The sequence below is a fragment of the Urocitellus parryii genome, assembly GCF_045843805.1.
Source record: "Urocitellus parryii isolate mUroPar1 chromosome 12 unlocalized genomic scaffold, mUroPar1.hap1 SUPER_12_unloc_3, whole genome shotgun sequence".
Lineage (NCBI taxonomy): Eukaryota > Metazoa > Chordata > Mammalia > Rodentia > Sciuridae > Urocitellus > Urocitellus parryii.
In genome coordinates, this window is record NW_027551760.1 from 97569 (window position 1) to 109687 (window position 12119).

A 12119-nucleotide genomic window follows, 5' to 3' on the forward strand; every position below is an offset into this window, starting at 1 on the left:
CATTAGTTTTGTTTAGGCTTATGATTTGTCTGCTCCTGAGCCTACCCAGTAAATCTTGTTGTGGATGAAAGAATACCATTGCAAGTCCCTCTAGCCACACAGGATGTTCTGGGTCCTTATGATACACAGTGTGATGAGGCCCTTCTAGTTGATGGATGATGAAAATATCATATTTTCTTTTCCCTTTAAATATTATTATTGGTTCATTGATTCTTTTTTGTTTGGCTTCCCCACCACCTCGTTATTTGAAAAGAATTACAGAATTATAGGAAGCTGCAGGGTAGTACAGAAAGACCCTGCAACCTTCTCCCAATTCCCCCCGATGGCTACTTCTTGTGATAAGTTAGGTGCAATGTACAGCCTCAAAATCAGGAAACCAACATGGGTGTTACTGGTGTGGATGGTGCTACGCCATTTTTTTCACATGTGTAGATCTTTGTAACCAGCACCAGACAACCATTACTACACCACAGCCATTTCCCCTCTGCTCCTTTGTCACAGTCACACCCCACCTGCCACCCCTAACTCCAGGTAACCACTGATCTGTTGTTGTGCACAGCTATGATTTTGTCATATTGGAAATGTCTTATTGATGGAACCCTATAGTGTGTGAGAGATGGACATTTTTCACTCAGCATGCTGCCCTTGAGATCCATCCACACTGTTGGAGTTTTCACTAATTTGTTCTTTTCTGTTGCTGAGTAGGATTCCATTGTGTGTGTATCATTCTTTTAGATGGTGTCTATGGTGTATAATTGGATCATATATGTAAGTATTCTTTCCTTCAGACAGCATCTTGCTACATTGTATTGGCTGGCCTTGAACTCCTGGGCTCCAGGGACTCTCCTGTCTCAGCTTCCTGAATAATTGGGACCACAGGTGTGCACCACCACACCCAGCTGTGTCATGTCTTTATATCAGCTCTAACTTTCTCTCTTTTAATTGTTGTAGACCGTTTATTTCTTGTGATTAGTGATATTGTAGATTTAATTAATCTACATTTTTTTAACCCATTGTGCTCTGTTTTTTCTTTTTCCTGACACTTTGAAAGTTATTTGAACATTTTAAAAATTCCATTTTGAGCTGTCAGGGGTGGTGCATGCCTGAAATCCCAATGACTTGAGAGGCAGAGACTGGAGGATTGCAAGTTCAAGGACAGCCTGGGCAGCTTAGTGAGACCCTGTCTCTAAAAATGTATGAATGATTGACGAATGGACAAATGGATGAGTTGACTGGGGATGTAGCTCAATGGTAGAGTGCCCCTGGGTTTGATCCCAGTACCTCACTCATGCTCATACAGATTCCACTTAATTTATCTGTAGGGTTTTTGAGTATATCCTCTGTTGAGATATATTACTAGTGTGTGTGTGTATAATAGTCTACTGGTGTCAGCATTTATTAAAGTGAAGTACAGAAGCCTGGCCTTTAAAAGCCTCCTCTTCTTCCCTTAATTTGTGATATAATTGTTTGAAGTATTTCTTCTACACTGAGAACCACACCAGACTATGATATACTTTTTTGCTTCAACCATCAAATATAATTTGGAAAACTCTAGAGGAAAAGGACATTTCTGTGGTCTTTTTTTTTCTTCCTCTTTCAGTTCTTTCTTCCCTTTTGATGTTCTGAGATTCTTCCTTTTGTCATTCCCTTTCTGTTTAAGGACTTTTTTAGTCATTTGTTTTTGATAGGTTTGCTGTTGACAGGTTTCCTCCTTATGAGGATTTCTTGATTTTTCCTTTTGTTCCTTAAGGATAATTTTGCCATATATGGAATTTGAGGGTTTTTTTTCTTTAATACTTGAAAAATATTATGTCATTTCCTTTGGTTTCCATGGTTTCTGATGAGAAATCTGCTGTCATTCAATTTATTTATTTTTTCTGGGTAGGTAATGTGTCATTTCTGTTGGATTGCTTTCAAAATTTTCTCTTTGTACCTAGTTTTTTTTTTTTTTTAAGTTCAATTATGGCATTTCTTGGCATGGGTTTGAGTTTTTCCTGTTTGGGGTTTGCTTGGCTTCTTGAACCTTTATGTGGGTTTATGTCTTTTGTCCATTTTGGGAAATACTGGCCATCATTTCTTCCAATATTTTCTCTACCCTGCCCTCTTTCTCCTTTCATTCTGGGATGCTGATGGTGGGAATGTTAGGTCTCAAACCATTTTATATTCCTAAGGATCCCTGAGGCCCTGTTATTTTTCTCCCTCAACCTATTTTCTGTTCTTTAGATTAATTCCCATTGTCTTCCTTCAGGTTCATTAATTCTTTCCTCTGTCCTATCTGCTCTTGGGCCTGTCCATTAAGGGGTGTTTGTTTCAGTGTGGTTTCTGTTCTAAAATGTTCATTTGTTTCTTTGTGTCTTTTCTTTCTTTGCCTGGGGTTTCTAGTTTTTAGATACTTACCTGTTGAAGCATTTTTATGATAGTTGCTTTAAGATTCTTATAGAAGGTCTGGGGATTTAGTTCAGTGGCAGAGCTTTTGCCTAGCATGTGCAAGGCTGAGTTTGCCTAGCATGTGCAAGGCTGGCCCTTAAAACAAAACAAAACAAAACAAAAGATTCTTACTAGATGATTTCAACATCTGAGTTGTCCTGATGTGGGTATCTGTTATTTTTTTTTTCTCATTTGACTTGAGGTTTTCCTGTTCTTAGTCTTATAAGTGATTTTAGTTTTATTCAAGGCATTTGGGGTCTTATAAAACTGGATATTATTTAGCTTATCTGTCTTAGCAGATCTTTTCTGTCACCCTTCTAGGTGGCTAATGTGGGGAGGTATGCCACTGCACTACAGCTAATGCGGATGGGATGAGGATGGTGAGGATGGGATGGACGTCTAGGATCCTCACATGGCCTCCCTTGATACACAGCAGGGAGGGATCCCTGTCACTCCTGTGCAGGGCAAGAGGTCAATTCCTGCATGGTCCCTGCTGACATTGTGCTGGCTGGTACAGAGAGCGGTGCCCTGTTACTGCTTCCCATGCAGCCTCCTCTGACATCTCATGGTGCCAGAGAGTAGTGAAAGCCCCAGCTCCTCACTCAGACTTTTCTGATACCATCCTAAGAAGAGTGTGTGTGTTGAGGGCGATGTTACCTGGCAAGGGTGAGGATCTAGGCTCCCTTCTTGGCCATTGCTAGTGGGGTGGAGATAGGTCCAGGGCTGCTGCTTCATGGTGTGTGGCTGGTATAGAGCAGTAGTCATCTAGAAGTTTTCTGTCTTACTTGGTTGCCCCTTCCTGAGTCCTTCAGCTGTAGAGATCAGGCTTTTCTGGTACTTCTTCATGTGTGGCTGTTGGTTCCAGGCTGCTGGTGTCTCTAGCACCTTGTCTAGGATCTGTAAGGCAAAAAGAAACTCGGGGAAGTGAATGCTGTTTTTTTTTCTCTGCATCCCAAGAACTCAACTCCTCCCTTCAGCCTTCTGCCTTTGTCTTTTTATGTTGGTTTACTATGTAACATCTGGGTTTTTATTTTACTTAGCAAAAAGAATAGAGAGGTGTGGAAATAGAAGTCTGGATCTTGAACAAAATTCTTCTAGCATATTGTCTTCTGAGGACTCATAGTCTTGAGATGTGCTTTTAAAAGTTAATTTCACCAAAGTGACTAGAGACTACAGTGATAGTACCTGCCTTTCTGCATTCATTTTCTGATTTGTCCAAAAAACTTGTGAAATGTCTTCCTCTGTTACTTTCCTTCTCTTTGCCACCATGGGTATAAAAGGAAAAATCCTAAAATCTCAGTTGTTTTCAGTGAAGATCACAAAAGACTACAAAGTTATCAAGTTCTTTTACAACATCTTTCTAGGTAAGTGTACCAATCTTGCATTTTATTTCATTAGCATGATTAGGAATAATTAGTTATGAAATAATTATTAGGACAATGAAATTCCAAAAAGTTTTAAAATAGAGGGAAAAAGCATTATTGAGATCCCATAATATATCTGTATTAGTTACCTTTTGGTGCATAATAAATTAGCACAACTCTAGTGACTTAAAAATGACATGTTAGGCTGGGGTTGTGGCTCAGCGGTAGAGCGCTCGTCTTGCACGTGCGAGGCCCTGGGTTCCATCCTCAGCACCACATAAAAATAAAAAAGTGAAATAAAGGTATTGTGTCCAACTACAACTAAAAAAAATATTTTAAAAAAATGACATGTACCAAGACCTCGTAGTTTCCATGGGATAGGAATCTAGGCATGGCTTGTCTAGGTCCTCTGCTGAAGAATTCACTTCCAAACTCATCCAGATTGTTGGTTGAATCCATCTTCTTGTCACAGTAGGACTGAGAACCCAGCTTTTTGTGGCTCTTGGCTGGAAGGAGCTCTGAGCCTCTGTCACATGGGCCTTCCAGTACAGCCGTTTGCTACTTTGGGTGAGAATCTCTATCTAGGGAGAATGTCTGCTGGCAAGACAGAGTTCCATATAATGAAACCATCCCAGAGGTAGCATCCACCCCCTTTGCTATATTCTGTCAGTTAGAGGAGCTAGCCGTAGCTCCTGGGCACACCGAGGGTGGGGTTCATGTTGGGCTGTGAGACTGAAGGGACGAGGATCACTGGGTCATCTTAGAATCTGTTTGTTGGAATATCTTAGATTTATAAAACAGTCTCATGGACTCAAATGGTACTTGAAAGATAAACTGAGTTTTACTCTTTGAAAAGAAAAACATGTTCTCTTTATTCTTTGGAAGACCTCTAAGAAAGACTAAAACTCATGAACCTTAAAAATAGAAGATTTCAAAATAGAACCTGAAGAGCTAAGTGTGGGTGCAGTAGAGACTGGCACACTGGGGTCACCAAGGAGTGGGAATAGGGAGCTGTCTTGATACCTGTGTCCTCACCTGGACACATTAACGTGGCCGTGCTTGCCTCCTGCATGTGATGAGCCAGCCGAGCCCAGGACCGGGCTGCAGCCCAGTGTTCTCACTCCCCTCTGTGGACCCGCGTTTACTTTTCTTTTTCAGTCTGGGGCATCTTCAGGCTCACAAGGTTCCTTTCCTAAGACAGCAGTATCTGTTGAATTCCCCTGTTGAAGTGGAGGCCATCGGCCCCAAAGCGCTAGTTGGTATTAGAGGTGGTGTCCAGGGGAATTGGGGTCTGGAGGGGGGCAGCCAAGTGGACTGTTTCAATCACCCAGTTGGAAAAGAGCGTCCTCAGCCATTTGAAACAAAACAGGAGACAGGATATTGTGGGAGCATGCGGGCGGGGAGTAGAAATAAAAAGAAAGAGGTGAGAGAAGCAAAGTTTGTGATCAAAAAAGAAAAGTCCAGAAAAGAAACACGGGAGGAGGATTTGAAAATGATATTGCAGAAGGATATTGGAAGGGAAGTGTGGAAATGAAAGAACAGTAACACGAGGTGAGGAGAGGGAGGAAGAACATGAACTGAGTCCTAGGTGTGTAACCGGATCCAGGTGGAAGGCAGGAGGAGCAGCAGCGCTGTGGGGAGGTCCTTCCCTGGTGGAGGGCTGGCCAGTCCTAGGGCTTTGCTTTTGACACCCGGATGGCTCCAACAGAAAGCAAGGGCTGTCTCGATGACTTCTTCACAGGAAAACGTATGGCATTAGATCCTCAGAGTACAAGATGTGTTTTATTTTCCTTGGAGAATAAAACAACACTTGCTGAAACAATGGCTGCCAGCAAATTTAAGTGCCTAAGAAAAAGGATTTATGACCATCCGATAATGTTTATTCCAAGCCCCTAAGGTTGTTGAATAAGATCATTGTCAGTATTTTTAAAAGTACTATTTTGAACATATAGCCAAGTATACATACGTAAATATGTGTTATTGAAGTTACACAACTTGTTCCCCCTCCACCCTCGTTTCACTATGATAATGAAATTTGGGACTTTATGATAAGATTACTGAAAAGAGCCTTCCCCCCACTCCAGGGAAATCAAAGAAAATGACTGCATTCAGATTAAGAACGTCTTTCTGAGGAAGTGCATCTTGTAGGCATGTGCAGCATTGTCCGACTGGTCTTGAGATGTTGGGCTTCATAAGGTCACTGGATGGATTTCAACTTATTGAACATGTACCTGGAAGAATTACACTGTTAATGATTAGATTACTTGGGGGATAACTCAGAAATAGGGGATGTGTTCCAGAAAACTTTTCAATGTTAGCATTCACTAATTAGGATCTTATTTTGCAAGTACAATGAAACCTCATGGAAGGGAACAGATGAATTATATTCTGTGTTTTAATTTAAGTAAAGTATATGGTTCTGTTTAGCTCAGCCCCATTTTCCCTTTTGAGCTTAAAAGGGTCTTTTCAGAATCCATGCTTATGTGGTGTATCCTGCCTGGTATACTCTTAGAAATAGGGCATGACGTTGACAAGTCCACATAACTCTTAGAGAGACCTTTGAAATGTGTGTCCACCGATGCTTTGAGACCATTTCTTCCCCAAATATAATCTTGTAAATTATGGTCCTAGTGGTTTTAATGCCTACTCCCTCACCCTGCCTCTGGGATCTCTCTAACACGTGGGCCAGAGGGAAGGATGGAGGAGGAGCTGGGAGAGGGCAGCGTGAATTTCTAGGCCACTTCAGAGTGACTCCAGGATAGTATTGGCACCTCTGAGCTTCACAGCGGGGTGGGGAGGGGGGTGTCCTTGGGCACATCAGCATCACCAGGAGCCAGTTTGACATTCTCAGGCCCCACCTCTCACCTCCTCAATTGGTTTCCAGGAGGTAGAGTCCAGAATTCAGTGCCTCATCCAGCCCGTCCAGGTGGCTTGCATGTGAGAGGCATGTGAGGCATTGCTCTGTGGTTGTTATGTTGCCCTCCATTTGTGTACGATGAATTGAAATGCATTCTGCTCTCCTGTACAACTAAGTAGAACAAATAAAAAATTAAAAGAGCCAAAATTTGGTTCCAGTTTCATTCTGTTAGCATCGCCAGTTCAAGTTCTGTTCTTTTGGCCCATTTCCTTGGGACCTGTGTTCTCTATCTCTGGCCTTTCCAGGCTTTAGTCCTCCTTAACACCTCCTGAATCTGTTTCTTTTATTATTATTATTATTTTTTCTTTGTTTTAGAGGTTTCCAAGTAGGAAATTGCCCACCATTTCATCCAGGCTCTCTTTTCTATTTTAAATTGGTTGTATAAGAATGATGAATATGAAAATTTTTTAAAGAGTGAAATAAAATGTTTTCCAAAGGCAGTTTCTTTCTGAAAAGTAAAGCTTGTTAAATTTTGGAATCTTATTACTGAAGGAGTTTCTCAATCCTATTTTTTAAAAAAACTTTCTCTGTGTGAAGTTCTGTGCAATATTAAAGGGACAGAGGGATGAACCAGATGGCTTATCAACATTCTTTGCAGTAGAAGAATTTTATTATTTAATAAACCCTAAAATTTTAAGAATTAAAAGTGGATTTAATTTTTGGTAATTTTTATGATGGTGCATAGACTCCAGTAGTGTTCCTCTATCTTGCTGCTAAGGTACTGCTTGAAAAAGTACTTGTTAATAGTGTTTGTTAATTATTCATCTATACTGTTGACCAGTTTTTTTAAAAAATTGAGTCCAAGGCTATTAATTAAACTGTTGAACCATATAAAATTACATGTTTGCCCCTGTTTTAGAATGTTTGTATGTTTCAAAACCTTAGGTTCACAAAACATGATTGTTAACTTTTGTCATCTGATTTAGATACATGATTTTCTACTATTAAAAGCGTGATGGCACACATCTATAAGGTCAGCTACTCAGGAGGCTGAGGCAGGAGGATCTCAGGACTGAGGGCAACTTAGTGAGGCTCTGTCTCCAAATACAAAATGAAAAGGGTTGGGTAGGGCTCAGTGGTAGAGCACCACTGGATTCAATTCTGCTGTACTGCAAGCAAAACAAAACATTGCATTTATACTAAAGAAGAAGCAGTAAGCAAAACTGAGTGCTTCCCAGTACGAGGTAAGCAAGAGTCTCTTAGTTTCCTGCCATGTCCCCCTACATAAACCAATTGAGATTATTCAAAGAAAAGCAAATATAGGAATCTTGCAATTAATGTTGAAAATAGGGACTTGTCAAACATATTAATTTGGAGATATTTTTGTCTATTAAAATTTGAAATAAACTCAAGAACTATGTAGTATTATGGGAAAGAAGGGTGGAGAAAATTCTAAGAAATGTCTAGAAATTTCTAGAAAGCTGAGTTGGCTCTCTAGATGGAGTATGAACATGCCCTGATTTTGTGGAATACTCTCTGAATATGGAAGAATGGAGTAGAAACAAAAGATGGAGTTTTCTCATAGCTGTAGACTTTGAGCTAAAAACAGCATCTGGATCAGCAGGCTCATGGCCTGGTCCCATGGTCCAATGATCGCTTGGGTTCATGGGCCCAAGGTATCCTCTCTCAAATAATCTACCAAAAGAGGGTCCAGTTCTGCTCCACGCAGGGGAGTTTTTGGAATTAGGGGTAGAGATCTTTTTCTACAAATTGGTTTGTCTTCCCACTTGGTGAAACTGGCCTCTCTGTGAGGCTGATTTCAATATACCAAGAAAATGTGTCCAGATAGAGATTGTCCTCAGACCTGTATCCCTCCCTGTCACCCCAGAGCTGCTCAAAGACCTAATCATTCTGACACCCAGTCCTCCTGCTTGCTTTGAAAACTTTTCATTAAAATAGAAGAAGGAATGACAAGTTTAAGGATAGTATAAATAACTTCTCTGCATGTTTCACCTGTTATCTCTGTTACTTTTCGCACTGTAGAGATACTTTTTTTTTTCTGGAATTCTTTGAAAGTGAATTGCTGAAATCATGTTTCTTTTCACCCCTAAACACGTCGGTGTTTATTGCTATTACTTTAGTGATAAGAACAAGGACATTCTCTTATATTACCAGTACCGTTTCAAGTTCAGGAAATTTGATGTCCACAAGTATTTTGATTTCTCTGGTCTAGAGTGTGTGCGTGTGTTTTCCCGACAGTGTCTTCATACATATTTTTCCTGGTCTAGGATCCAGTCCAGGACTGTTCTGTGCATTTCATTGTCTGTGTTCTCTTGGGCAGTTTCTTAACCTTTATCTTTGATGACGTTGACAGTGTTTCAAGTGCAGGTGATGTGTTTGCTACGTCACACTTTGCTGTGTCTGTAGTATCTTAGAGATTAGATTCAGATTGTGCATTTTTTGGCAGGACTGCCACATAATGAGCTGGGTTCCCCAAGCATCACTTCAGGGGGCACCTGACCTCTGTCCTGTTATTGCTGATGTGAGTTTTGATCACTCCATTAAGATGACGTATTCCATATTTCCCTATTGTTCAAAAAAAAAGTCTTTCCTTTTATAAAATAGTGCTTTGCAGGGCATACTTGAGATGATCTACGTATTGTTTCCTCATGAGACTCACCTGCTGGTTATTCATCCCCTTTTCAATCTGGCCTGTGTCAGTTGCTATTGTGGTTGCAAAATGGAGATTTTCCACTGATCGCTGTTCCTTCTACACATATTAGTTGGTTTCATACAGTCAGAAACGCTTTCCCCTCATCTGTTGATCTTTATTTCTTCATGTTGGTATAGACTCAGGGATTCTTACTTAGTAGGTTACAGTCTGTTACCACCATCACTGTCTCCTGTCTGGCCAGTGGGGGCCTCTCAAGTCACCTCCTGTGCCCCCCCTTTTTTCTCTTTTCTTGGTACAGAGGATTGAACTCAAGGGCACTCGACCACTAAGCCACGTCCCCAGCCCTATTTTGTGTTTTATTTAGAAATAGGGTCTCACTGAGTTGCTTAGCGCCTTGCTTTTGCTAAGGCTGTCTTTGAACTCTTGATCCTTCTTCCTCAGCCTCCCAAGCTGCTGGGATTACAGGTGTGAGCCACGGCACCCTGCATCTCCTGTGCCCCCCCTTTTTTAATATTTATTTTTTAGTTATAGGTGGACACAATGTCTTTATTTTACTTTATGTGGTGCTGAGGATCAAACCCAGTGCCTCATGCATGCTAGGTGAGGGCTGTACCTCTGAGCCACAACCCCAGCCCTCTTGTGCCCTTTTGATGTGTCCAGTCATTTTTTCTTTTGATACTTTCCTTCCTGCTGATGTAAGAATGTTCTAGGTTTATCTTAATTAAAGTTACTTCTCCAAAGAATTCTACTTCTTTATATTGGCAAGTGGTGTTAGAGGCCAGTATCTAGGTACTGCTTAAGTCCCATGGGGAAACGTCTAATTCTGCTCATGCCAGAAAGGAATAGCATGTGGGACAGCTTCTAAGACCAGTTTACAAACGAGGATTCAGTAAGTCTGTTTCTTCCTGAGTTTATCTGTGCATAAGGCAAAGATTATAATGTTAAGTAGAAAACAGCCTTTCTAAGACGTGTTTTGGTGTCACAGTAGTGACTTTGATCTGTCTAGCTGATAGAGAAGTTGAAAACCTTTGTTCTGATTGCTCCTGATTTGAGGAGGGGGTGGAGCTACCACACCCAGGCCTTAACCACTGTGTGTGCCACTGGTGATGGGAATGGCGGTCCCTTCCACCTTCCTGTTGGCTCATGTGTCCAGTCCTGTCCTCGCCTCCCCCTGCTGTGTGCTTTGTCCCTGGGTTCTCCTGCTCATGCTCACTGTTTATCTTCCTTACACCCACTTTATTTCCCAGACCAGCTAAGTTTCTTTTTTTTTTTTAAAGGTTGATGTGATTTTTTTTATACCTTTATTTTATTTATTTATTTTTATGTGCCTTGCATATGCTAGGCAAGCGCTGTACCACTGAGCCCCAGCCCCAGCCTTGACCAGCTGTATTTTTTGATCTCTGATTCTCTCAAATTATTAAAATGAATTACTTTAAACTGGATTCATTGTACATGTAGCTCATTGAGGTTTTTAGGAATGCGGAATTTGACCAAAGTCTGGCCTAGGGAAATCTTGGCAGGATAGGAAGTATGGAAAATAATGATTATGCTGTAAATGCGGTATCTCCATTATCTCATACATATTACCAGCTTTTAACTCATCTCTATCTGGTTGATACAAATGTGGTCGTTATAGTTGTTTATACTTTTGAGAAGGTGTATTATACTTGGAGTGTTAAATTTAACGACTTTTATCTTTCTCCATCTTTAAATTTCTGAATTTTAAGTAGGGAGTGTTCACAATGTTACAAATAATAAAAGCACAAAATTAGTTCCCATGTTAGCTAGCAAGCCAGGGTTCTTTAATTCTTTAATTTTCTTTAGTTCTTTAGTTTTCTTTAGTTCTTTAATTTTCAGTTCTGTATCAGCGAGTAAATATTTTCTTCCCCCAAACTTGACTTTAATTGAAGTTTTGTTATTACAATTCTGTTTGGAATTTTTTGTTTAGAAGTATACTGATGACTTTTAAAATTTTTTTTGCTTTTGCCTCTAGAAAAACTAGTTGCTTATCAACGAGAATTTCTTGCTTTAAAAGAACGTCTTCGAATAGCTGAACATCGAATTTCCCAGCGCTCCTCTGAATTGAATAACATTGTCCAACAGTTCCGGAGTGTAGGGGTCGAAACAAATGGAAGTAAGGATGCGTTGAATAAATTTTCAGGTACAGATATATATATATTTTCATATTATAAAAAGATGGTATTCTCAGGTGTTCTGTAGGTATGTTTCAGAAGTTGAGTAGGGCCGTCTATCCACCAGCTTTCATCACCCTTTCAGAGAGAGAAATCAGCACCCAAAACATTCTTATTCTGATAAAATAATTTGTATTAATTGCTAAGTTTGATTTTAAGAAAGTACTGTTAAGTTCAATATCAGTTGTATAAACTTCATTGAACATATTGCGTCTTTGAAAACACATTCAAATTTAACTTTTTGTTTTTACAAGTATACAGGTTGTGACTAATGTTTAGCCTGGTTTCTGGAGGAATCTTTGAGCTATTTGGAGCAGTTAGTGGTCTTAAATCTGAATTATAGCAAGGGAGATACATGCTTTTGTAACAGACACTTTTGGGAGTAGCTGACCGTTCTTCTCTGAGGACATGAGGCAGGGGAGATGAGCACAGTTGTCTTTGCTGTGTCCTGCTCTTGTTCTGATGATTAGACTGATGTGTGTTTATAACCATTTGGCTCCAGATTTGTGCAGACTAACATACTTTCTCATTGAGCTTCTACTATTCTAAAAAGAACTGTGAGTTCCTTTCATCTTTAGATCTATCACCTTAACTTATTTTTCAAA

At 40.2% G+C, this 12119-nt stretch overlaps 1 protein-coding gene across 1 annotated transcript in view; it reads left to right on the forward strand.

Moving 5' to 3' along the window:
- LOC144251269 (alpha-1,3-mannosyl-glycoprotein 4-beta-N-acetylglucosaminyltransferase A-like) overlaps positions 1-12119 on the forward strand; it is a 110775-nt gene that overhangs the window by 26754 nt on the left and 71902 nt on the right. Inside the window, 1 exon segment of the mRNA XM_077794310.1 lies at positions 11316-11483. Coding sequence (XP_077650436.1) covers positions 11316-11483 — 168 coding nt within the window.